The sequence below is a fragment of the Trachurus trachurus genome (assembly GCF_905171665.1).
Source record: "Trachurus trachurus genome assembly, chromosome: 23".
NCBI lineage: Eukaryota > Metazoa > Chordata > Actinopteri > Carangiformes > Carangidae > Trachurus > Trachurus trachurus.
The window spans coordinates 2242652-2269036 of record NC_139912.1 but is presented as its reverse complement, the minus strand read 5'-3'; the positions used below and the strand labels follow the sequence as shown (position 1 = coordinate 2269036).

The window sequence follows — 26385 nt, the reverse complement described above, 5'->3', positions numbered from 1 at the left end:
GTGATTTTTTTTTTTAACTCTACCGTTTTACTGTTATTAGGTTAAAACTCTGACCAATTAAGGCGCGGAAACGTTGAGTGACAGGTCCGAGCAGCTCCGTGGACAGCTGCTTCGAGGCCAGTGGGCGGGTTCTCGGCGGTTCTCGGCCGGCCAATCCAACATGGCGCTGTTCAGGCCGCCATGTTGGAGTCACAAAAACGACTCCCCAAAACCAATGGGTGACGTCACGGACGCTACGTCCATTCTTTTTACAGTCTATAGTGTGTGTGTGTGTGTGTGTGTGTGTGTCCGTGTTAGCATTAGCTCCGTGTTAGCCACAAGCCGAACTGGTACAAACATTTCGTGTTTCCATTGGTTTCCTATGACGTCATCTGTGTTCTTATCTCGTAGTTTCTCGCGATAGTTCTATCCATTGACGAGATTTGTGACACCGAGACGGACTTACAACGGATCTTGCAAGTGTGGTTTTCAGCCAGTGGGGGGGGGTGGAGCATTGGCCTAGACCCCATTCACCTCATAACAGGTCACTCAACCAATCACAGTGTCTCTCTGAGCCACAATAATTACAGCCCAAATCCTGCATAGTTCTGCTTTAATGTTCCCGGTCGCGGCGCCGCACCGGCACCGCGAACAGAGGCAGGGTCCTGGACGGCGACGACAGCTCGGGGTCAGAGTTCGTCGACAGCGGGTCCATCGCCGCGGCGGCCTTGTTGCTGTTGTTGCCGCCGCGGCGATCGGACGCGACGGACAGGTCCTGGCAGACCTCGTAGGAGCACTTCCTCTTCTGCAGCGCCTCGGCCCGCACGGCCAGGGAGCGGGCGCACACGGTCAGCAGCACGATGAGCGTCCCCAGCAGCAGAGACACCATCGGCCACAGCACGCAGTGCAGCAGCACGCTGGTGTCATGGGAACGGCGCCACAGCACGTCATCAGGCCTGAGAGACAGAGGAGAAGAGAGTAAACATGTAGGTCAACTCCTCCTGGACATTTTACAGATTAAAAGTCAACCAGGTAAGCACTGCAAAAACTCAAAATCTTTTCAAGAATATTTGTCTTATTTCTTGTCAAAATGTCTCATTTCTAGTCAAAACGAATCTCTATAAGACTCATCACCTAAAAATTGACTTGTTGTCAGATAATTTTCACTTGTTTCAAACAAATTTTCAATTGAAATTAGTAGAAAAATCTGCCAGTGAAAGCAAGTTTTTTGTGCTTGTAATAAGAAAGAAAAACAATCAGATTTTTCTACTTTTCTACAAGTGAAAATCTGCTTGAAAGAAGTAAAAAAAGTGTCTAAAAACAAGCTACTCTTTAATGTGATGAGTCTTATTTTAAGTAGAATGAGATTAGTTTTGACTAGAAATGACATTTTGACTAGAAATAAGACAAATATTCTTGGTAAGATTTTGAGTTTTTGCAGTGAGAGAAGGATTTTTATCTTTTGTGCTGTTTTTTTTTAATAGCCCCACTATGTAGTATTTTGACTGTAAAATAATGTTTCTAAACTCATTGAAGTGGTAGAAAAATGGTTAATAGGATGGATGGTACCGGTAATGACGGCAACAGCAACGGTACCGGACATGTTAACGGAAACAACGTCGGCAACTCTGCTTCTCTGGGAAAGACACAGTAGCAGACAGTTGCTTTTCTCAACCAGAGAACCAGAACCACTAATCCTACATAGTGGGGCTTTAAAAAGCAAAGTACGGTAAAGAATTAACCCCACACACCAGCCGATGGTCGACGGCCTTTATCCGACGACTAAGATAAGATAAGATAAGAAGACTTTATTGTCCAATGGTTTAAAAACACAGTGGAAATTTGCCTTTGGCATCTTGGTAGTCAGCCAACAATAACAGCTGGACACATCTAGCACAGTAACAATAAAATAAATAAACACATGAAATACAATAAACACATGAAATACAACAATACAGTATCATCAACATCACGGCGCCTCTCGTTGGACACAGTCAGGACCCTAACAGCAGGCGGCGCTAGTCTCATGCCAGTAATCCGAAACATGAAAACAGGAAATGACATAACTGAGAAACCATGGAGATTAAAAACAAAGTGCATTAGCTTGTTATTAGTTTTGAGAAGACGTTTTGGAAAACAAAGCTTGGCAGCAAAATGATCGCTCTGGCTGAGCTGATGGTGGCGTTGTCTGCTCTCGGCTCATTATTGCCCAAAGACGTCGCAGGAGGGAAAAAGTAAGGAGAAACCGCACCGTTTGTTTAGGCTACTATGTTTACTATTAGAGGAGGATGATTGTTATCTGTGTATTGTATGCGTATGTGTTTGAATGTGTGATGAGAGTGAGAGAGTGTATGTGCTGTTATTGTGCACTTTATGATTTGGCGCTCCTGTTTCCCTGCTTTTATTAGTGCATTCTGTCAATTTTTTAAATAGTATGGTTATTATGTCCTATTTCAATTAATCTTAATATTGTATCTGCTCCCACTTTACCTGCCCAGGGACGACAGGCGGAAATTAGCAATTGTTGCTATAACCTGGCTCAAAGCATCTCGTCTTGTTTTACAAGATTAATGTTTTTTGTGCATTGTCCCTGTTTTAAATAAATAAATTCATTCATTCATTCATTCATTCCGCCCCCTTCCACACACCGCGCTGATTCGCTAGGGCACCGCCAATCAGAATCGCCATAGCTAGCACACAACCAATCAGAGAACCCGACGAGTCTACTCTCCCGACACCCGACGGTCGGGCCGATGTGTTCCTGGCTTTACAGCTGTTTCACATCAGTGGTCGGATTCAGGCACTTTTAGACACATTTAGGTAATTCTGAGCAACAAGAGACAAAATAGGGAGAGAACAGGAACATCAGCATCACAACATCCATTTAGCTTCAGCTGAGGTTTAAACTCACAACCTCTGACACCATTAACCACCTAACTCATGCAGCTGGTGTGTGGCTTCACAAATGGACTGAACCAGTCACCATGGTGACAGCAGCTGTCAAGGCAGATTTCAAACTGCTGTCAAAATGTCAAAAATACTGTTATCAAGACAAAAATCTGATGGTACGTATATTGCATCTCGAAAGAATAGAAATGTTCGTGAAAAGTGTTTTGCATCATAAGAGAAAATCTGATGTTTAAAAATGCCACTCTTACATTGACTCAACAAAAATGTTTTCAAAAATTCAGTTTTTGCAAAAAGAAAAACATCTGATATTTACCAAACTTCATTTACTAAATCTTGTCAATTTCTTTCAGGAAGATTGAAAATGTATTTAGCAAGAGTTCTGTTTAGGCTACAGTCAGACTTTCTCATGCACTAGCCTATAGGCTCATCACATATCAAAAAGCCGGGTGTTAACTTTGATCTGAAGATCTGATCTGAAGATTCAGTGGAGAGGAGAAAGGTTTAGTTTTAAAGTTTTACAGTTTTAGAAAAAAACTGTGATGGAATTCATAATTTGCACTGGATTTAATCGTACAAAAGTTTCTAAAGTATCGGGGCGACATTTTGGTGAGATTTGCACAACTGAAGCAGGTACAATTGATTTGTAAGGAACTTGTAGAGTTCAAATTTAGACACTTGCTTTGTGCAAAGTTTGGTGATTTCTCATGTATGGGAAGTAGGATTTCCTATAGGAAGAAGAAGACTTGGACCCTAACAATTATCAGATTAAAACAGTTGCAACTATAAATTTATCACTAAATAAAGATATAAAAAGAATGTTGTGTGACCTGTAGATGTAGGATAACTCTGGTGTGATGCATCAGATGGTATCAAACAGAAAAACTAAATCACTGTGTGAAAGTTTTCTGGCTCCAACCTTCACTTCACCTCTGAAACAAACCAATAGGTTTTAGAGACTAATTGTTTTCTCTCCAACGCTTTTTTCCGTGTTCCAGTTTCCGTCTGTAAAGTGAAGCGGAGCTCTACAGTATCTGCAGCATCTCCAGCAGCACCGCCGCTCCTCCTTTACCACGCAGAGTTTCCTCGTTGTGATTCTCCCGGCGCAGAGATAAAAATAAAAGCAGCAGCCTCACAAGGTCGCAGGTAAACATCGTCTCTGAGTAATAGGAGGATTAAGCTGACACGCTAAAGGAGATCTGTTTTTCTCCATCTCATCAATTTTCGGTCACGGCATGAAAAAAAAAAAAAAAGGAAAGTGAGGTAAGTACAGTAACCTGAATAAAGAGAGAGAGACAGAAACTTTACTCTCATTTAATCAGTTAATCATGTTAATTAATGAGCTGAATAAATATAGATGTTTGTGTTAAAGCTCCTTCAAAATAAAGGTAGATGTTTGTGTTAAAGCTCCTTCAAAATAAAGGTAGATGTTTGTGTTAAAGCTCCTTCAAAATAAAGGTAGATGTTTGTGTTAAAGCTCCTTCAAAATAAAGGTAGACGTTTGTGTTAAAGCTCCTTCAAAATAAAGGTAGACGTTTGTGTTAAAGCTCCTTCAAAATAAAGGTAGACGTTTGTGTTAAAGCTCCTTCAAAATAAAGGTAGACGTTTGTGTTAAAGCTCCTTCAAAATAAAGGTAGACGTTTGTGTTAAAGCTCCTTCAAAATAAAGGTAGATGTTTGTGTTAAAGCTCCTTCAAAATAAATGTAGATGTTTGTGTTAAAGCTCCTTCAAAATAAAGGTAGATGTTTGTGTTAAAGCTCCTTCAAAATAAATGTAGATGTTTGTGTTAAAGCTCCTTCAAAATAAAGGTAGATGTTTGTGTTAAAGCTCCTTCAAAATAAAGGTAGATGTTTGTGTTAAAGATCCTTCAAAATAAATGTAGATGTTTGTGTTAAAGCTCCTTCAAAATAAAGGTAGATGTTTGTGTTAAAGCTCCTTCAAAATAAAGGTAGACGTTTGTGTTAAAGCTCCTTCAAAATAAAGGTAGACGTTTGTGTTAAAGCTCCTTCAAAATAAAGGTAGACGTTTGTGTTAAAGCTCCTTCAAAATAAAGGTAGATGTTTGTGTTAAAGCTCCTTCAAAATAAAGGTAGATGTTTGTCTTAAAGCTCTTTCAAAATAAAGGTAGATGTTTGTGTTAAAGCTCCTTCAAAATAAAGGTAGATGTTTGTGTTAAAGCTCCTTCAAAATAAAGGTAGATGTTTATATTAAAGTTCCATACGGTATAAAGGTAGATGAACAACTTGCAGGATTTGGTTTCTCTGAGAGTTTTATTCTGAAATCTGCTCTATTTTTTTATTTAATTGACTCAGAAAACAGCGAATCAGAAGAGAGCTGATCATAAATGTGTTCAATTAGCTCTTCTATCATCCTGTGATGACTGTACCGTCTAGAGGGAGACAGACTGTTAGATTGAGGTCAGAGGTCAACGCGGCTGTAAATTGTACCGAGGTAAAAAAGCTCGGTGAAGCTGCAGCTCGACTCGACTCCACTGGTAACGACGATCCTTCACTTTCACAGCATCACACTTCCTCCTGTTTCCAATTTGCCTGCACCCACACCTTGAAATAGACTGTAACTGTAACTGTGTGTGTGTGTGTGTGTGTGTGTGTGTGTGTGTGTGTGTGTGTGTGTCTCACCTCCTCTGCTGGTTGAAGAAGCAGATGAACGACTGGCTGCTGACCTCTTTGGTGAAATAATCTTCCCACCACAAAACGCTGTCTCTGTTCTTCTGGTTGTCCCTCTCACAGGGGGGGACGTACGAGCACTGGGACACAGGAAGACAATACATTTAGAATTATTATTATTAATATTATGATTATTTATCTATATTTTAAGGTGGCTGGGAGGTGCAGAGCAAAATCTCATATATAATCACATCACTTTGTTGGAACAAAAAGTTGTTTCATTATATTTAGTGGTCGAATGATTGAATTAGTCAATTAATCATCACCAGTTATTGATTTTTTGACCTTTTTAAAGCAAAAATATAAAAAATTCTGAGTCCCAGTGAAGTGGATTTGATGAGGTTTGTCTTAAATGTGCTGCTGATGGTGCAAACCATCATTATAAAATGTGAAACACTTTTTACAAAGCTTGAGACAAAGTTACATTACCATTGTCCATTTAATATCATGTTATACAATTATATCACTTTTTATATCAAATTATATCACCATAACACATTTACATTACATAAAACAAATCAACAAGGTGTGAAACACTTTTACAAGCAGCGAGACAAATTAACAAATGACATCTGGATTTGGTACGATGTCATTTGTGAAAGTGTTTTGCGTTTTTGTTAATTTGTTTTCTGAAATGCAAAAGTGTTTCAGGACTTATGTAATGATATCATTTAAAGTAAAAATGTAAATTTGTCTCAAGCTTTGTAAAAAGTGTTTAACATTTTGTAATTTTGGTTTGCACCGTAACATCAGCAGCACATTTAAGACAAACCTCATCAAATCCACTTCACTGGGACGCAGATTTTTTAAAAATATTTTTGCTTTAAAGGAGTTCAGAAATGGCCGTTTGTCCTGTTTGTCGCGCATAGTTGTCACAAGTTGCCGCACGAGTTTACCCGAGTAAGGAAAACAAATTTGATTGGTCGTTATCGTTATCGTCTGCATTATCCAGTGTGAAAAAAATACCACACTTTCATCCCGGATTTAATCAAAAACAGAATTTTGCACAAAGTTTGGCCTACATCGTCTGATAGATGAGTTATCACACTAATGTTATGACCCAGAGTGGGCTCAAATTCAATTTTCTTTTCTGTACAGCTTTAAAAAGGTCAAAAGAAATCAATAACTGGTGATGATTAATTGACTAATTCAATTATTCGACCACTAAATATAATGAAACGACTGTTTGTTCCAACAAAGTGATGTGATTATATATGAGATGTTTTAAAGATTAGATTAGATTAGATAGCCTTATTCAGACATTACACAAAATACTGCAGGACAATAACATTTGCATTAGGCCATAATAATAAAAACAAATAGATAAAAAAATACTGTAATAAAACTAAAAAAACAAATGACATAAATACAAGTACAGGTGTCGATGAAATGATAGAAAATGAGAAAATCAAAAGATAAAATGAATGGACTGTTGTTCAGTGTGTTGCTGGGAATCGAACCAGCGATCATCATCATCATCATCATCATCATCATCATCATCATCATCATCATCATCATTATAATGATCAGAGAGGAGTTGAGTTGTTTCAGTTTCTTTGTTCTTGTTTGTTTCAGGTGAAGCGACACCGACGAATCAGCAGGAGGCGCCGTGATGAGGTCATCGTCACAGTTAATGCTGATTGGCTCAGAGGGGATCTGCTCTTTAGAGTTTAGTTTAATTTTATTAACACACAACTGAACACACACACACACACACACACACACACACACACACACACACACACACACACACACACACACACACACACACACACACACACACACACACACACACACACACACACACACACACAAACACACACACGCAGCAGGGGGTTGATTGGCTCCTGTTCTCTATGACAGTGATGTGATTGGCTCAGAGGGGGAGGAGGAATTTCAAAATAAAAGTTGAGACTAAAACTCAACCTCATTATCTGAGAGTTTTCTCTTTTTAAAAAAAATAAATCTAAAACTTTATTCACTTTAAATCTTTAATTACATCACACTTCACCTCCAGATGTTCATGAATGTTTACTTTAATATTTTATTTCTTATTGATCAGAAGATTTAAGATGTTTTTTCCTCGTCCGTCGTCACACGTTTGTTTTTCTGTCTCACTGCATCTGGTCCAGACCATCTCTTTCTTTCTTTCTTTCTTTCTTTCTTTCTTTCTTTCTTTCTTTCTTTCTTTCTTTCTTTCTTTCTTTCTCTCTCTCTCTCTCTCTCTTTTACTTTCTTTTCTCTCTCCCTCTTTCTTTCTCTTTCCCCCTTCTCTCTCTCTCTTTTTCTTTCTTTTCTTTCTCACTCTCTTTTTCTTTCTTCTCTCTCTCTCTCTCTCTCCTTTTCTTTCTCTCTCTCTTTTTCTTTCTTTTCTTTCTCACTTTCTTTTTCTTTCTTCTCTCTCTCTTGCTTTCTTTTTTCTCTCTCCTTTTCTTTCTCTCTCTCTCTTTTACTTTCTTTTCTCTCTCCCTCTTTCTTTCTCTTTCCCCCTTCTCTCTCTCTTTTTTTCTTTCTTTCTTTTTTTCTCACTCTCTTTTTCTTTCTTCCCTCTCTCTCCCTCTTTCTTTTTCTCTCTCTCTTTCTTATTTCTCCCCCTCTCTTTTTTCTTTCTCTCATTTTCTTTCTTTCTTATTTCTCCCTCTTTCTCTCCCCCTCTCTTCTTTCTCTCTGTCTATCTCGTTCTCTCTCTCTTCTTTCTCTCCCTCTCTCTCTCTCCCTCTCTCTCCTTCTCTTCTTTCTCTCTCTCTCAGGTAAATTGTCGTCTTACTACCTCTCTTGGCTCAGCAGCCATTCATCACCATGCGCCCAATCACACACACACACACACACACACACACACACACACACACACACACACACACACACACACACACACACACACACACGCCTCACCCCCGATGACATCATAAGTGGGTCGCCCTGCTGCCGGATGATTGCCGTTGCCACGACAACAGGCTGAGGTTACAATTACATGTATACGTGTGTTCTTTTATGTGTGTGAGTGTGTGTGTTGTTGTGGGGTCTAATAAATGGCCTAAATGAGATCAATGTAGTCTGTGTGTGTGTGTGTGTGTGTGTGTGTATGTATGTGTGTGTGTGTGTGTGTGTGTGTGTCGTGCTGGTTCCTACAGATCTGGACTCATTTAAATTCTCCTCTCAGGTGTCGCTGCTGTTTCAGGGTTTGATATTCAGAGCAGAGACGACGATGCGTTCACTGACATCTGGACACTTTGACTGAGACAATAATCAATCAATCAATCAATCAATCAATCAAACTGTTTATCCATTTTGTCTCCTCCTCCTTCAGGCTTCAGACTCTCACTGTTCAAACAGTGACTCATCAATAAAGTCACTAACAAACCGATCGATACATTCATGACCTTGATCATTTTCAATTTCATTATTGATCGTCTGCAGACGGAGGAGAAACACAAACCCCGATCACGCTGATGTAATAACAGTGAAATGAAACTGTGTTCAATACATTGATGGATTGATTGATCAGGATCAAGAGTTTCCAAACAGGACACTGACATGACAACCAGAGATGGACAGAGTACTCGACCCCAGTACTTGAGTAAGAGTACAAATACTACTGGTCAAAATTTACTCCGTTACAAGTAAAAGTATCTCAGTCGACATGTTACTGCAGTAAGAGTAAAAAAGTACTTGCTTTTAAATTTACATTAAAGCAGAAGTAAGCGATATATTTGTGTTAATATAAGTCTTAAATAGTTATATCTTCCGACAGCAATCACTTACATAGAGTGTTTGGTCTGAAACACGGGTCTGTCAGTCACTCTGCTCTGCTCTGAGCCGAGAAAACTTTCCTTGTATCCTACAACCTTTATCCAATGAGGAGAGAGAACGACATAAAGGGGCAGTCCTCTCTGTGTGTGCAGCCAAGGGATGCGCCTAAATGTGGTGACGTAGGGACGAGGACCAATAGATCCATGACGAGGGCGGGGGCTGCTAACTCCATCTGCTGACAAGACGTTGTGGTGCGTTCAAGGCAACTCGTAACTCGTGTTTTTCCGACCTGTGAAGTCGTACCAGTTCGATCTGTTACGAGTTCACGGGTCAGAAGTTACGAGTGGCCGTTATAGTGACTTTCACAGGTAAAACAGGTCGGAAAAACACGAGTGGGTTGCCTGGAACGCTACAAAGTCGTAAGTCGTGACTTGAAGCTGTAATTTACGGTTTCAAAAGCCTGCCTGGAACGCAGCATTAGCCAAAACGACCGGATCACTTAGGCTACTTCTGCTTTAACTCTTGTTTGTGAGAATGAACTCTTTGAAAGCAGCTGCACTGATGTGCTGCTTTTAGGGGTTAGGGTTTCCTTCTTTGACAAACACAGCTTGTGTCCAATAGGATTTTAGAAAAAGACCTGAAAGTAACGAGTACTTTTACTCTAGTAAAAGTACAAATATTTGTCTTGGAAATGTATTCAAGTAAGAGTAATAAGTACCAAAGAAATCTAATACTCAAGTAAAGTACAAATCCTCTGGATATGTACTAAAGTACAGTACTCAAGTAAATTTACTCCGTTACTGTCCATAACACACACACAAACACACACTTGTGTTAATTGTCTGCGTGTGTGTGAGCATCAATCACGTCCTGACAGCTGCTGCTGCACTCTGATTGGATCAGTCATGGACAAAAGGTTCTTTGATTGGTCGTTAACGAGGAAGTGGATTTCGAAGGTGGAAGAATCAGAGCGAGGAGGAAACAAGTGTGACGGGAAGTCAACGATACACACTGACTGAGACACAACAACAACAACAACAAAGGAAACACAAAATGTCAATACCCAGGGGGCAAAGCAAAAAAACAGACAGGGAGCGTTGTAAAAGGTCTGACACCAGAAATGATCTCTAGGAACTTCAAGGATTAAAACCTGGGTGGACAACCCGGTCAACTAGCTGCTGGAAAGCTACAGGGGCCAAAACCCCTTTCTGGGCTCATTCTGCTGGAGAAATGATGTAAATGCAAATATTTAGGTACTACAATGGCATAAATAGTCATACAGCTATAACATTTGACAGAGAGTATCTTGACACATAGGGGGAGGCATGAAAAAAAGATTCCGGGGTTTGTTGCAACTCGATTTTAAGATATCACCCTCAACATCCCAAAAAAGACCAAAAAAAGTAGACTACAGTACTGTTCGCCTGACAAATTCTCATGAAAATGATTATTTTTCAGCACTTTATGGAGAATATCTATGTCTAACATGTATGTAGAAAACTTCCTTAATTCATAAGCTTCCATTTGAGTCCAAGATAGCCTTTCTACTAGCTACTGGAAAGCTACAGGCTGTCTCCAAACAATGCAACACCTATTATGAAAAACTACACATGATCAAAGTGAACAGATAGATAGAGAAGACCGTTGGCCACAGCAAGTGGGGCTTTGGAGATAGAAAGGCTATCTAACACTCAAATGGAAGCTTATGAATTAAGGAAGTTTTCTATATACATGTTAAGCATAGATATTCTCCATAAAGTGCTGAAAAATAATAAGTTTCATGAGAATTTGTCAGGCGAACAGTACTTTTTTTTGGTCTTTTTTGGGGATGTTGAGGGTGATATCTTAAAATCTAGTTGCAACAAACCCCAGAATCTTTTTTTCATGCCTCCCCCTATGTGTCAAGATACTCTCTGCCAAATGTTATAGTTGTATGACTATTTATGCCATTGTAGTACCTAAATATTTGCATTTACATAATTTTGCCAGCAAGCTATGACATCATCAGGCTCATTCAGGCTTATTATGATTTTAAATAGATAATCAGGATCTGTGTGTGTGTGTTTGTGTGTGTGTGTGTGCGACCTGCTGTTGCCTTCATGTCTGACTCTGACTCTGCAATCGGCTAAACAGATTAAACATGAGGCCACGTCCCCCCCCCCCACCCCCCCCCCCTCCTCTCTCTGGAGCCTGATGACCAGGACAGTGATGAATCAGCAGGTCGGACTGTGCTCATTAAAGCAGGTGTGTGTGTCTGTGTGTGTGTGTGTGTGTGTGTGTGTGTGTGTGTGTGTGTGGTTGGAGCTTCTCCTACTAAAATAAGCACCAAAGTCACAGAGACACAGACGACTGTTTCTTTAGCATCATAGTGTTTTTCTCTGAGGTCGTATCCCTCCGCCAGTCATGCTATATATATACATAATATACGTAGATATAGTCCCTGGTCACTTCCTGTCCTGTTTACATGAACCGAACTGTCTGTGTGACATTTACTAACTTCTGTCTTGAGTTAGTAAAAAAAAAGAAAAGAAAAACGTTATGTGAGGTGACACACACACACCTTTGACCTTGAAGCTTTTAAATCTCAGTCTGACACGCTCTTATTTTGAAGGACAAAATTCTGTACAGTCTGAGTTTACCATTACATAAAGAAGAACGACAACACATGCAGACTATTAGATACTACATTTTACAGAAGCCCCCTAAACGCCTCACATAGATAGGCTATACAAACTATTGGTATACAATATGATTTACAGATGTTCCTTGAATGCATCACATGCAGCGTCATGGGAAGATCATACAAGTCATGGATGGTTGTTCCCTAAACGCCTCATTTGAACACTAACCATCTGTAGATTCCTATAATTTCCAAATGACCCATAAACGCCTCAAACGCAAGCTATCCATCGATGCTTCAATTTACAGATTTCCTTTACTGTAAACGTCTCACAGCCTGCAACCTGCTGGTAGATGCTGCAGCTTCACTGATTTATAGATTGTTCCCTGAATGCCTCACTGCAGAGCTGCCATTGATACTTCAGTTTACAGGTGTCCCCTGAACGCCTCACATAGACTACAGATTATTGGTAAGAAGTTTACAGATGTTCCTTAAATGCATCACATGCAGCCTAGGGAAGATCATACTGTACAAGTCATGGATCATTGTTCCCTGAACGCCTCAGTTGAACACCAACCATCTGTAGATTCCTATAATTTCCAAATGACCCATAAACGCCTCAAATGCAAATTAAAAAGCTATCCATCGATGCTTCAATTTACAGATTTCCTTTAAACGTCTCACAGCCTGCAGCCTGCAGCCTGCTGGTAGATGCTTCACTGATTTATAGATTGTTCCCTGAACGCCTCACTGCAGAGCTGCCATTGATACTTCAGTTTACAGGTGTCCCCTGAACGCCTCGCCTTGTTAACAGTTAATTAGTTTATGTAAGTTAGCAACACACACACACACACACACACACACACACACACACACACACACACACACACACACACACACACACACACACACACACACACACACACACACACACCATCATCATCATCATTGTCAGTGATTTCATTACATTTCTCCTCGTTCTCCGCCTGAAGAAAAACATGTTTTTATGAATTAATCTCTCTCTGTGACCTTTTCAGCTGTGTGTGTGTGTGTGTGTGTGTGTGTGTGTGTGTGTGTGTGTTGTTCTCGTTGTGAGTGACACACATGAACTCTCTCTCTCTCACACACACACACACAGGCGACGTCCTGCGAGTCCCTTCTTCTATAACTGATTAGTTTGAGATCAGAGTTCAGTGTTAATATTAAAATACAGGAAGAAGCTGCAGGTTATAGAGGTGGATGTATGAATACACAGTGTGTGTGTGTGTGTGTGTGTGTGTGTGTGTGTGTGTGTGTGTGTGTGTGTGTGTGTGTGTGTGTGTGTGTCCTCCGGTTACCCGCCGCTCTTGTCATTTACATTTATAACATAATTAAGTCATAAACGAGGAAATTACTCTGTGGTGTAATTGGCTGAGTGAAACCACCCACCTGCCTCCATCTCCTCACTTCCTCTCTCTCTCTCTGTCACGCTGCGTTCAGGTTCCTCTGTCTATTCAGACGCCGCCACTTCATCATCACCATGTCGCCGCGTTTCACAGCTCAAAACACATGACTCGACTCGACTCTGATTCGCTCTCTCTAGTCGACAGGAAGTGGAGCCAGTGAGTTTCTCTCTCCTCAATAAATAATCACAGCCACATCTGTGACACTGTTATTAAATCACTGATAACGGCTTCATGATGATCGCTTTTTAAAATCTCTCTGACACGCTCTTATTTTGAAGAACCAATAAAGCCCTTACAGCCAGAGTTTACAATGCATCAAAAATAAATAAAGGAGATAAAGATAAAGATAAAGACGTCACATGCAGACTGTCAGTGGATGCTATGATTTACAGATGTCCTGTAAAAGCATCACAGATTAGGCTAAAGATTATTAATAATAATAATACATTTTATTTATAAGCGCTTTTACAAATGCTCAAAGACACTTTACACTTTAAAAATCATACAATAAAGCAAATTCAGAATGAAATAAAATTAAAAACAGCAATAAAACACAAAATTATATATTAAAAGCTAATTTAATAAGGTGAGTTTTGAGCATTGGTGAGACAGCACAATAAACAGACATCACCTAAACATATCACATACATCCTTTTATATAACGCCTCATATGCAGACAGACAAGACAACTGGTCGATGGTACAATATACGGACTGTCCCTGAACACATCACGTTGACACTGTCACAAAACGCCGCAATTTCCAAATATCCTTTTAAAGGGATAGTTCAACATTTAGGCAAACTGGCCCATTGCCATAATCCCTATAGTCATAGCAGTAGGTTCGTTACCTTTAATTGTCGGTGCAAGCTATTTTTAGAACGGCGGAGCAGAGCCGTGAGCTGCTCAGAGCTACGCTACGGAGGCTCATTATGGGATTTCTTGGTTTTTCCCTCATCAAACTCATCAAATACACAATCCAACAACTCCACAACGCTCTGGTGGACAAGTTGTGAGCTGCACATTCACCACGCTATGAGATAATAACACAACGTTACCACACAGAGTTGTTTTAGAGGGAAATTCATGCAAAACCGCTGATGCACGTTGCCTTCAGGGACAGTTTTTCATCAAGCAGTCTCTGTATTTCCCTCTAAAACAACTCTATTTAACAGATTAAATGAGACAGTGTCCAAACGTCCACCGTGCACCGTCACTGGACAAACAAGTTACAGCTGTGAAAACATGTGGAGAGAAAAGCAGCTTTACTTTGAAAGGACGTCAGTAATGTCATGGACACACACACACAGACACACACACGCTGCTGATAAAGTAAAACACACCATTCGATTTCTAGTTTAATAGTGTCTGCAAAGGAGAACTGGGCTGGCTACATTAGTCCTGTGTGTGTGTGTGAGTGTGTGTGTGTGTGTGTGTGTGTGTGTGTGTGTGTGTGTGTGTGTGTGTGAGTTATGTCTATATCTGACAGAAGGCCGAGGGAACATTATGAGCTCAGAGTAATAAAGAGAAGAGAGGAGAGAGATTTAACTCTGAGACTGTAAATTCAAATTCAATGTTTCATTTCATAAAAAGCAAAAGCAAAAACAAACAAACACATAAAAAAATAAATAAAAACATCTCTGAGTTTCCCAGCAACCAGAATAATAAACCTGTGAGTTACCGACAGTCTGTTTATTATGGTTTATTATGGACACAGCTGAATGTGAATCCTCCTGCAGACTATAGTGTTCCTGTTATTTTGTCCACCCTGCGTCTCAGTCAAGTTTGGCCGAACGACAGAAAAATAAAAAAGTGAAACACGACTCATGAATCATCAGCACGACTGTTAAAAAAAAACAAAAAAAATGGACACTGAGGGCGGATTTCAAAGTAAAAGTCCTCCTCCTCCTCCTTCTTCTCCAAACTTTTATTTTGAAGGGCTGATCCATGAGAAGATCTAAAACCAACCATCTCAGTGTAGTTTTCCATCTCCTATCTGGAGCTCTAGTAACAACAGGTCGGTGTCAGCCAATCAGAAGAGAGGAGGAGACTCTGAGCCTCTCTTCTGATTGGCTGACTGTTTTCTAGCGTGATCCAATAGAAAACAGAGCAGATTTCAGAATAAAACGCTCAGAGAAACCAAATCCTGCAAGTTGTTGGATGGATGTTTGGGTCCAGTGGTGAGGGGGCGGGGCTTAATAACGATACAAATAATTTAAAAAACTGCAAAGACGTTGGAGATTTTAGTAAAATTAAGTTTTTAAAAGTCCGATCATCTTTTAATAAACGAGGTTTTTAACGAAATGTGTCTCCACGGCCGAGAGGAGCTGAGCTGAGCCGCGTCAACAACACATTAGATTGATAACCTGCCAGAAAGTCTTTGTGGAAGACACACACACACACACACACACACACACACACACACACACACACACACACACACACACACACACACACACAGTGATACACGGCTCCTGATCCATCTCTGGTTTATTGGGGTCACGGGTTCATTTCATTTTTTTTCTTTTTTGTCGGAACAGAAAAAATGAAATGAACTGTGGAGACGAGAGAGAGAAAATGACCTGAAGGAAAAATAGATGGACTGTGTGTGTGTGTGTGTGTGTGTGTGTCTGTGTCTGTGTGTGTGTGTGTACCTAGTTCAGACTTCCATGATACGACCTCACACAGAAACAGGTGAAGCTGATGTTTGTGAGCAGATAAAACCTTTGGCTCTAATCTTTAATTAAAATAAAGCAAACATGTGAGTGCATTTAAACGTGTGTGTGTGTGTCCATGTGTGTGTGCGTGTGTTACTTGACTCAATCACCGTGTTCACTGGGTGTAAAATCAAATATCTGAGCTCTCAACTGTTTCAACTCTCTCGACTTCATGTTCAGTAACTCAGAGTTCGACTCTGATGAGTTTTTATAACCTGATCTCAGGTCAGAGTTATTAATAGAAACTCTAGTTTGACTTGATTATTACAGTAAAATTCCTTCAAAATAAAGGTAGATGTTTGTGTTAAAGCTCCATACAGTATAAAGGTAGATGTTTGTGTTAAAGCTCCATACAGTATAAAGGTAGATGTTTGTATTAAAGCTCCATACAGTATAAAGGTAGATGTTTGTATTAAAGCTCCATACAGTATAAAGGTAGATGTCCATGTGTAGTGTGATTATAAAGCAGCTCTAGGTTCTATATTAACACTGTGAAAGTCAAAGCCTCAGTCCACAGAGAAATGCACACAGCCTGTATTCAGAAACTGAGCCTTAAAACCAGCCGTCAGGACTTCCTGTCACTTTGTGATGTCACAACTAAGCCCCGCCCCCTCACCACCACCTGGACCCACCATCCATCCAACAATAACTTGCAGGATTTAGTTTCTTATATCTTATTCTGAAATCTGCTCTGTTTTTTATTGGATCACTTTAGAAAACAGTCAGCCAATCAGAAGAGAGGCTCAGAGTCTCCTCCTCTCTTCTGATTGGCTGACACCGACCTGTTGTTACTGGACTAGTGTTTTATAGGACCTCAGATTTGACACTGAATCCACCTCTGAGTAAAATGTGGTAGAGAGATATTAGAAACTATAAAAGCAGCAGATCATAAAACCCTTCAGACTCTTTGACCTTTTAACTGACGAACAGTATTAACTAACGAGACTGAGACTTAATTGCAGCTGTGTGTGTGTGTGTGTGTGTGTGTCTGTGTGTGTGTGTGTGTGTCTGTGTTGGACCATGTGGACCAGTGGACTGGGACACAGTCAGATGAAGGGGACAGAGACCTGGGAGTTAATTGGTCTCGTGTCCACGGGGGGCGATTAGTTAATGGAGCCGCCTGTGGCCCCGATGACTGACATGACATTAACATCAACACCGGCTGCATGTGTGGGTCCACATTCATCACAACCTGGTCTGTCAGAGACCGTCAGCTGTTCAACACCCAGACGGATACGAGGAAATACAGCGTTTAACGTCCAGCTGCTATAGTCTTATGATGAGGGATTTATACTGTAAGAGCATATGGAGCTTTACCTTTATTTTGAAGGAGCATTAACACTAACATCTACCTTTATTCTGAAGGAGCTTTAACACAAACATCTACCTTTATTCTGAAGGAGCATTTACACAAACATCTACCTTTATTTTGAAAACATCTACCTTTATTTTGAAGGAGCTTTAATACAAACATCTACCTTTATTCTGAAGGAGCTTTAACACAAACATCTACCTTTATTCTGAAGGAGCATTTACACAAACATCTACCTTTATTTTGAAAACATCTACCTTTATTTTGAAGGAGCTTTAATACAAACATCTACCTTTATTCTGAAGGAGCTTTATTACAAACATCTACCTTTATTTTGAAGGAGCTTTAATCTTTCTCCATCAACTCTCAGTTTTACTCTCTCTCTCTTTCTTGTTGACTCTATTAAACGAGTGCATCTGTCTCTCTGTTTGTTTATCCTCTAAAGCACCGACCCCCCCCCCCCCCCCTCCCCCCCCCTCTCTCTCTGTTCATACGTGTTCTTCTCAGTCTCTCATCATCTCATCGTCGTCTTGTTGATCAACACCGGAGGTTTTCCCTCGTCTGACTCACAGGTCTGAGGTCAGTAGACGTCGAGGAGCTCCACACACAGTCAAACCCCTATTAACACTAAATATACTATATCTATACATATATCTATATATATATATAAATGCAGTGTGACTGTCATTAGTTATAAATAAAAGGTCACATCCATCCCTCTCTCCCTCTCTCTCTCTCTCTCTCTCTCTCCATCAGACATTAAAAGGATTTCTGAATGAAGCGTGACTCGTCTCTCTTCCCTCTCTTCCCTCTCTGTCCCTCCACATCATCTCTATCGCGGTCGCCATGGCGACTGAGCAGCATCTGTGACGCGCCGTCTCTCCCCTCTATATTTACTCTGTTGCCCTGGCGACGACCCAGACGTGCACTAAAGAAGAAGAAGAAGAAGATGAAGAAGACCCAAAGAACCCAAAGAGACGGACGGACGGTATTTGTATGCGGACACCTGAATGTGACGAGTCGACCATGTGACTTGTGTCCGTAAACTTTTGGCCACACACACACGCACACACACACATACACACATCCTTGTAAATCTATCTTTGTGAGGACACTCATTGACATAATGTATTCCCTAACCCTTACCCTAACCTTAACCATCCAAAACAAATGCCTAAACTTAACCATTACTCTAAACCTCATTTAAACCTAATTATAACCTTACGTCTTAACCCTCAAAAAGCCCTTGGGAAAAAAGTGAGGACCGGCCAAAATGTCCTCAGTCTGTTGGTTAAAAACTTGTTCCGGTCCTCACAATGTAGCATGTACAAGAACACACACACACACACACAGAAACAGGGAGTCAGCTGTGATGCGTTCACTGTCAGCTGTTTGTTAATGGCGCTCTATAAGTGAGCCGCGTTAATGGAGTGATGCTGCTGCTGCTGCTGCTGCTGCTGCTGCGTCTCTCTGGATCTATTTCTGCTCCTCCCGACTCGGAGCAGCTGCACTTTAAAAAAAAAAAGAAAACCACCAGATAGAAAAAAACTAAACAAAACAAAACAAAACCACAATGTAAAACTCCTGAGACGCTGCAGAGCCTCCCACGTTTCACTGTTTGGACATTTAACGCCTGATTTTTTTACATTTTGATGCTTCACACTGAGGCGTTTATCACATTTACTCCAGTTCAACTTCCTTTTAAAGGTCCAGTGTGTAATAACTGTCAAGGTTTATTATTAAAATCTGAATATACTACCCATGAATATATCATAAGTGTATAATCGCTGTAAAATAAAATGTGTTTGGTTTTCGTAGCCTTATAATTAGACCATTCTTTTATATCTACATAGAACAAGGGTCTTGCTTTAGAGAGAGTCGCCATCTTGCGCCGCCATGTTTGTACGGCAACCCGAAGGGAAAATCCAGCCAAAACATTACAACTTTGTTAATACACTGCTCAAAAAAAAAAAGAGGGAACACTTAAACAACACATCTTAGATCTCAATTAATGAAATATTGCAGTTTAAAATCATTATTCAATATAAAGTAGAGTGTGTTGAGAACAAAATAACATAAAAATTATCAATGTAAATCAAAATTAGCATCCCAGGTTGATTTCACACAGGTGTGATATACTTGGAGTTACAATGTGTTGTTTAAGTGTTCCCATCCATTATGCTACTAAATCTGATTCTTAAATTGTGCTTTAAGGAAATCCAGAAACTCCAAAGTATGGAGCTTCAATCAGCTGATTCCTTGTCTCCACTCGTATCTGTTTCTGTTTCTCAGCAGGATCAAACACCGAGATAAGAATAAAAGATAATATAAACATCTGTACCTTTGGGTTGAGAACCAGCTGCTGCTCGTCAAAGTGCAGAAGAGCCACGGAGTTGGACTCTGAGTTGTTGACGAAGATCTGGAGGCAGGGATAGAGGGACGTCCCCTTACAGTCGGTACCGCAGGTGAACACACACTCGAACATCTCCTCCGGACGCAACACCGACACCACCTGAAGGAGAAGGAGGAGGAGAAAAACCATGAGCTTCAACATGACACCAACTAATTTAGACGTTTTGATCGACTACATCTCATCTGATAAATTAGTCCAGCTGATATTTGGGCAGAATCAGCTGAATGCAGATATCTGTTGAGCGTTGATCGTTTTATAAAGTTAAAGGGACAATGAGGAGTTTCTATTTGGTTATAAAAAAGTCTCATATTAATGTGGATGAATCTACGTTACCACTTGTTAATGGTCCATTTTAGATAAATCTATGGTTTTGTCTCTATGGTTATTTTGTTATTATTAGTGGTGGTGGAAATGCTGGGCGAGCCGACCAGCGTTTCTTTACTTTCGGTTTCGTGGCGAGTCATGAGAATAACGCCGCCGAATCTCCGTTTATGGTGGGAACTATGACGGTATGTGATCGTCTTCCAACCTCTGACTTTAATTCTTGATGAATGAAAACATGAGTCTGTCTTGCGCCGGTCAAAGAATTTCACGGAGCGGAGGCTCATAAATGTAGTGAGGAAACACTTCACTTTTCCAAAACTCCTCGTTGTCCCTTTAAGAACTAACGTAAGGATGATTTTCAACCCTGTAGGACTGAGAGCTGCAGAAACTGAAAACTCATGCACTCATTTGCCGACTCCATTAAAGCCACCACAGATCCCAACACTCAGTGTTAAGTGTCTGTCATTATGAGTGAGATGTCTCTTTATGTGCTTCCGTCTATTGATCTGTGTTTGTCTTTCTAGTTTTTGTGGTTTGCACTGATCTGGAGTCAGCTCGCTCTCTGAGTGTCATCAATTACGTTTAAATATTCAGGCTTTCTGTTCTGTTCAACAGCAGGTTGAAGAAAATCTCACATTACATTATAACCTGTAGATGTATGAACACTTGGTCATCAGCATTAAACACAAAGTGAAGGTCGCAGGGTTCATCCTGACAGGAGCATTAAGTTCATGGAGATGGATCTGATAGTTCTTGAGATGTTTCTGTCAAAAATCACAGTTTTTAGCTCCATGATGCTGAGTTCAGCTCAAAGTATCAACACAATCAGAAGGGTTGGTCCCCTGGAGGCCATGGATACTGTCCAAACAAAGAGACGTTCAGTTTTTTTAATCGTTTCTGTGTTTCGTCCAGACAGAAACAGCGTTTTCGGGAGGTGAAAACTAGGCTATTTTCTGGAAAAAGGTTCCAGAGTTGGAAAATCTAAAAACGCTGCCCCAGCGTTTTGGTGTTGACACCCAAAACTAACCTTTAGTGAAGCGATGATGTCATCCTGACCTGAGCTACACCTCTAGACGTTACAGTCTAGACTCTGGACGTAACAACAACAACAGTGGACTATACTGTCGTCTGAATCTCTCCCGTTAAATCATCATCATCATCGTCATCTTTGCTCTGACACGACTCCCAGTCGACATTTAATCCACAATGTTTGGAGTTTGAACCCAGCAGCGCCACACACAGGCCTGGTGGACGTACTACAGCGTTTAGAGTCGATCTCAGTGGATCAGAGTGGAGGCAGATGTCGTGTTTATGGAGAAACTTTTTCAAAACAAACAAGAAAAAGATGGTTTTGGGTATAGTAAGGCTGCCCCCCCCGACCAAAGATTTTCTTGGTCGATCAGTGGTCGTCATTTATAGTGATTAGTCGACTAACCGGGTCTCTGACTGCAGCGGGGACGATCATGTCTCTGCTCCGTGACACTGTGAGACTGACCGCCGGTGAGCGCTGTGGGACCGGGGCTCACGGCAGCACCCGCTAATCGCTAATAACCCGAAAACAGCAGTGACACGACGTGCTTTCACGCCGGAGTCTCCAAACCAGTTCGTCTGTAACAACAGTGGAAAAAGTCGCTTTTGAAAAAAAAAGAGAAAAAAAAAGCAGGGACCTGCCGTGCCGTGTAACCACAACAACAACAACAAAAAAAACTGACAGCGAGTGAGTGTCATGACTTCCTGTATCTGGCCCTTCAAATTAAAAGCCCTATAGCCTTTCATATACAGTTCAGTCACATTGATTTTGACTTAATTTTGACAAGACACAGCTCCAAATGTTTTTTTCTTTTTTCCTGCGACCAATCGACCGATAAAAACTTGGTCGGCTATTGATTTTTTGGTCGACGAGTGCTTGGTCAACTATTTGGGGGCAGCCCTAGTTTTGTGTGAAGCTCTGTTTCCGTGTGGACGAGGACTCAATGTTGTGATCAAAGACCCAACACCAAAGGCCAAAGATCAAAGTCAGGGCGACAACACAAGATGTGTCTTGGTCGAACTTGGCCGAACTCAAGGACGGACGGATCAAAACTCAGGCCAGTGTCCTTCTTCTTGTAAACTTGATGTACTAAGAAAACCTCGATGGAGCTTTAACTTTATTAGACACAAACATTCAACTCCACAATATCTCATCACGTTGATGAAGACCGATGATGATGGTGACGGTGAGTCTTCTCCTGCCCAGACGCAGACATGAGAGGAATAAAACTAAACTACCAATAGAGCTAATAGACGACCGACCAATCAGTGCAGATCTTCCTCCTCCTCCGTCTCCATCAGGACGTCGTGGAGACGCAGTAACGTCCCAAGATTGAGATTTATGTTGCGACAGGATTAGAGAGCGACAGACTCACTCTGACAAAAGAAAAAGAAAACAAAAAAAACAGAACAGAACAGAACAGAAGGCCTCCACTCTCTGTAATGCAGCGACATTATTCCAGGACAATGTAATAAGCTAACAGCCAAATAAATCAGGCTGGTATGAATTCATCATCCACAGTAACAGTAGAGCAGCAGCAGCAGCAGCAGCAGCAGCAGCAGCAGCAGCAGCAGCAGCGTGCTCTGTGGTCGCCTCTAATTTATATCATGAAAACTCAACACGCTGCAGAAACACTGTAGCTACTAACCCACGGTGGAGGAGGAAGAGGAGGAGGAGGAGGTTGAAGGTGGAGGAGTGAACTGAAATGAAACTGGAAGAAAAGGCCTCAGGTTGTGGTGGTTAAGGTGGAATTTCCAACTATACTGTATATTTAAGGTCCACGTTCCCAATCCCAGTTTCCTCTTGGCTGAAACCACAGAGCAGTTATGAAGTTTTATGAGCTTCAATTAGTCTCCGCGGCTTTTAGGGAGGCAGAGTTTAGTCTGGACCAGGTCCAAGTAAAGCCTCAAACCGACTCGAGCCGCTCAGAACCAGAGCTGAGCCGTCCACATTATTATTATCCTCTTGTTTTCTAAATTATTAGTTTTCAATTAAAGGGATAGTTCAACATTTTGGCAAATTGGCCCATTGCCATAATCCCTATAGTCATAGCAGTAGGTTTGTTACCTTTAATTGTCGGTGCAAGCTGTTTTTAGAACGGCGGAGCAGAGCCGTGAGCTGCTCAGAGCTACGCTACGGAGGCTCATTATGGGATTTCTTGGTTTCCCTCATCAAACTCATCAAATACACAATCCAACAACTCCACAACGCTCTGGTGGACAAGTTGTGAGCTGCACATTCACCACACTATGAGATAATAACACAACGTTACGAGGACAGAGTTGTTTTAGAGGGAAATTCATGCAAAACCGCTGATGCGCGTTGCCTTCAGGGACAGTTGTTCATCAACAGTCTCTGTATTTCCCTCTAAAACAACTCTGTGTGGTAACGTTGTGTTATTATCTCATAGCGTCGTGAATGTGCAGCTCACAACTTGTCCACCAGAGCGTTGTGGAGTTGTTGGATTGTGTATTTGATGAGTTTGATGAGGGAAACCAAGAAATCCCATGAGCCTCCGTAGCGTAGCTCTGAGCAGCTCACGGCTCTGCTCCGCCGTTCTAAAAATAGCTTGCACCGACAATTAAAGGTAACGAACCTACTGCTATGACTATAGGGATTATGGCAATGGGCCAATTTGCCTAAATGTTGAACTTCCCCCTTCAACGCTTCAGTTTTCTGCTGCTGATCGACTGAAACTCAAACTGAAACTCATCCGACCGACACTCACAGCGACTCTGATGATGACAGAGCGAGTGACGGGTGATTGATTGATTGACAGCTCGGTGTCTGGTCCTGTCAGAGCTGATAACAGCCTCATCATCCTCACTGTCCATCATCATCATCACCATCTCATCACATCACACACTGATCACTTATCGGATCGCTGATCACTGATCCTGGTTTATTCCTCCACTCGTTGTCTCCTCCTGAGTGGCTGAAGCAGATCAACTCAGATCATCTCAGTTTAAATCACCGTCGTCACCGGACGAGCACGTTTGACGGACGGAGCAGCTCGTATACTACAGAAACACTGATTCAAACTAAAACTTTATCATCTAAACTCACTCAGTAATCACTGATAGACATTGATCAGTAATAACAAACAACAGTGACATCATCAGTACTAAAAATATCTGAAATTGTTCTGCTGAAACGTCGACAAATTGAAGATTAGGTTATTGTTGAGATTAATCAATATTCATTTCTCTAATCTAATCAACCGATTTATCGTTTCAGTTGATACAGGAGGTTGTTATCGATCCTCATTAAAACCTCCTAAACCTGATCGACTTTGATCAAACCAAAGAGATGTTCAGTTTAATATGAAAAAGACAAAACCAATCTAAACACCAATGCAAATTAAAATAAACTGAATGAATCAAATCTATAGATAACGACCCTGATTCTGATCAATTAATCATCAGGTTTGGGATCAATTATCGGATTTTCCAACATGAATCTACTACAAATAGCCTATCATCTAATCCTCACGCACTGATAAAACAAAATCTGAGCTGTAGCAGCACAAACAAACAAAGCATTGACAGCATCTATGCTGATATCAGTGATAATCAATAATATTGATCAGACAGATCTATTGATACTATTCAAACTTCCACACACTAATGAAAACAGCAGCAGCTGCCTAAAGAACCCACAGACACTTACACTTAGCTATATATTATAATATTACAACTTGTACTACTAATATCAATTCTCATTAAACCTACAAACACAATGACGTAACTCTGACTAAAATAATGTATATTACACTGTATTACAATGTGTATTTTAGCACATTTATAACATTGAATAAAAGATTTACAACACATCCTAAATGAAGTAACTCTATAAAATTGTAACTTTGTTTAAATTGTTGCTGTCACGCCTGAGTAAAGATTTAAAAACTACATCATAGTGAAGCTTTGTTCTCTGTTTACTCACTAAATAACTTAAACCACCTTTAACCAGCACTACAAACCAACCCAAACTAAACCAAACTAGTACAATATCATCTAATCCTCACGCACTGATGAAACAAAACCTGAACTGTAGCACCACAAACAAACAAAGCACTGAGAGCATCTACTGCTGATATCAGTGATAATCAATAATATTGATAACAACAGATTTATTGATAGGCTACTATTCAAACTTCCACACACTAATGAAAACAGCAGCAGCTGCCTATAAAACCCACAGACACCAGTAGCATATATTATAATATTAGGCTACAACTTGTAGCCTACTAATATCAATTCTCATTAAACCTACAAACACGATGACGTCACTCTGACTATATTAATGTAGCCTAAATTACACTGTAAACTATAAATAACTGCAGTGGCTTCTGTAGATTTAAGTCGCTTATGTAACATTTATAACATTGAATAAAAGATTTAAAACACATCAAATGTAGGTAGCCTATAAACTGGTGTAACTCTATATTAGGCTATAACTTTGTTTAAATTGTTGTTGTCACACTTGAGTAAAGATTTTTTTTTTTAACTACATCACAGGGAAGCTTTGTTTTCTGTCGCTAAATAACTTAAACCACCTTTTACCAGCACTACAAACCAAACCAAACTAAACCAAACTAGTCTAAACTAGTCTAAACTCGTCTCTCTAACTCCGGAGCTCCGCCACCAGCACCAGGCAGCGGCAGCTCGGCGCCTCTGTGGCCGGGCTCACCGTGCAGTTGGCCGGCTTGCTCTGCAGGCTCTGCAGCGTGGGGCTCAGCCAGCAGAAGCCCAGGATGAAGAGGCTGAGGATGCCGCAGGCGATCAGGAACAAGCCCAGCCGGATGCTCTTGTCCTCGGCCTCGGAGTACTCGTACGACACCCGGATCTTCGCCATGGCAGCAGCCCCGCGGAGACCCAGTCCGCCGGCATGGATGGATGGATGGAGGAGGAGGAGTGGAGAGGAGGAGGCTGAGGGAAAGAGAGAAAGAGAGAGAGAGGATGGGTGGATGATAGAAGAGGAGGAGGAGGAGGAGGAGGAGACGCTGCTGCTACTGAGAAACTGTGGAGTTTAAACACCAGAGTCTCCTCCTCCTCTCATCATCCGCCTGTGGATTCATTTTTAGGCTTCACTCCTCCATCCATCCACCTCTCTCTCTCTATCTCTCTTTCCCTTTCTCTCTCCATCACGTCGTCTCTTTTTCTCTAATTTTAATTCTCTTCACATGAAACTACCGTAAAACT

The 26385-nt window shown here is 40.9% G+C and overlaps 1 protein-coding gene across 1 annotated transcript; it reads right to left on the bottom strand.

The window, feature by feature from the left end:
- Positions 1–592: 592 nt before the first annotated feature.
- LOC311006657 (calcium-activated potassium channel subunit beta-4-like) lies at positions 593–26038 on the bottom strand (the record flags this gene model as incomplete). The annotated part of the gene is made up of 4 exons (XM_083999543.1): positions 593–935; positions 5525–5652; positions 19756–19926; positions 25829–26038. 4 exons carry the CDS (start codon positions 26036–26038, stop codon positions 593–595), a joined length of 852 nt encoding a protein of 283 aa, XP_083855669.1.
- Positions 26039–26385: the final 347 nt, after the last annotated feature.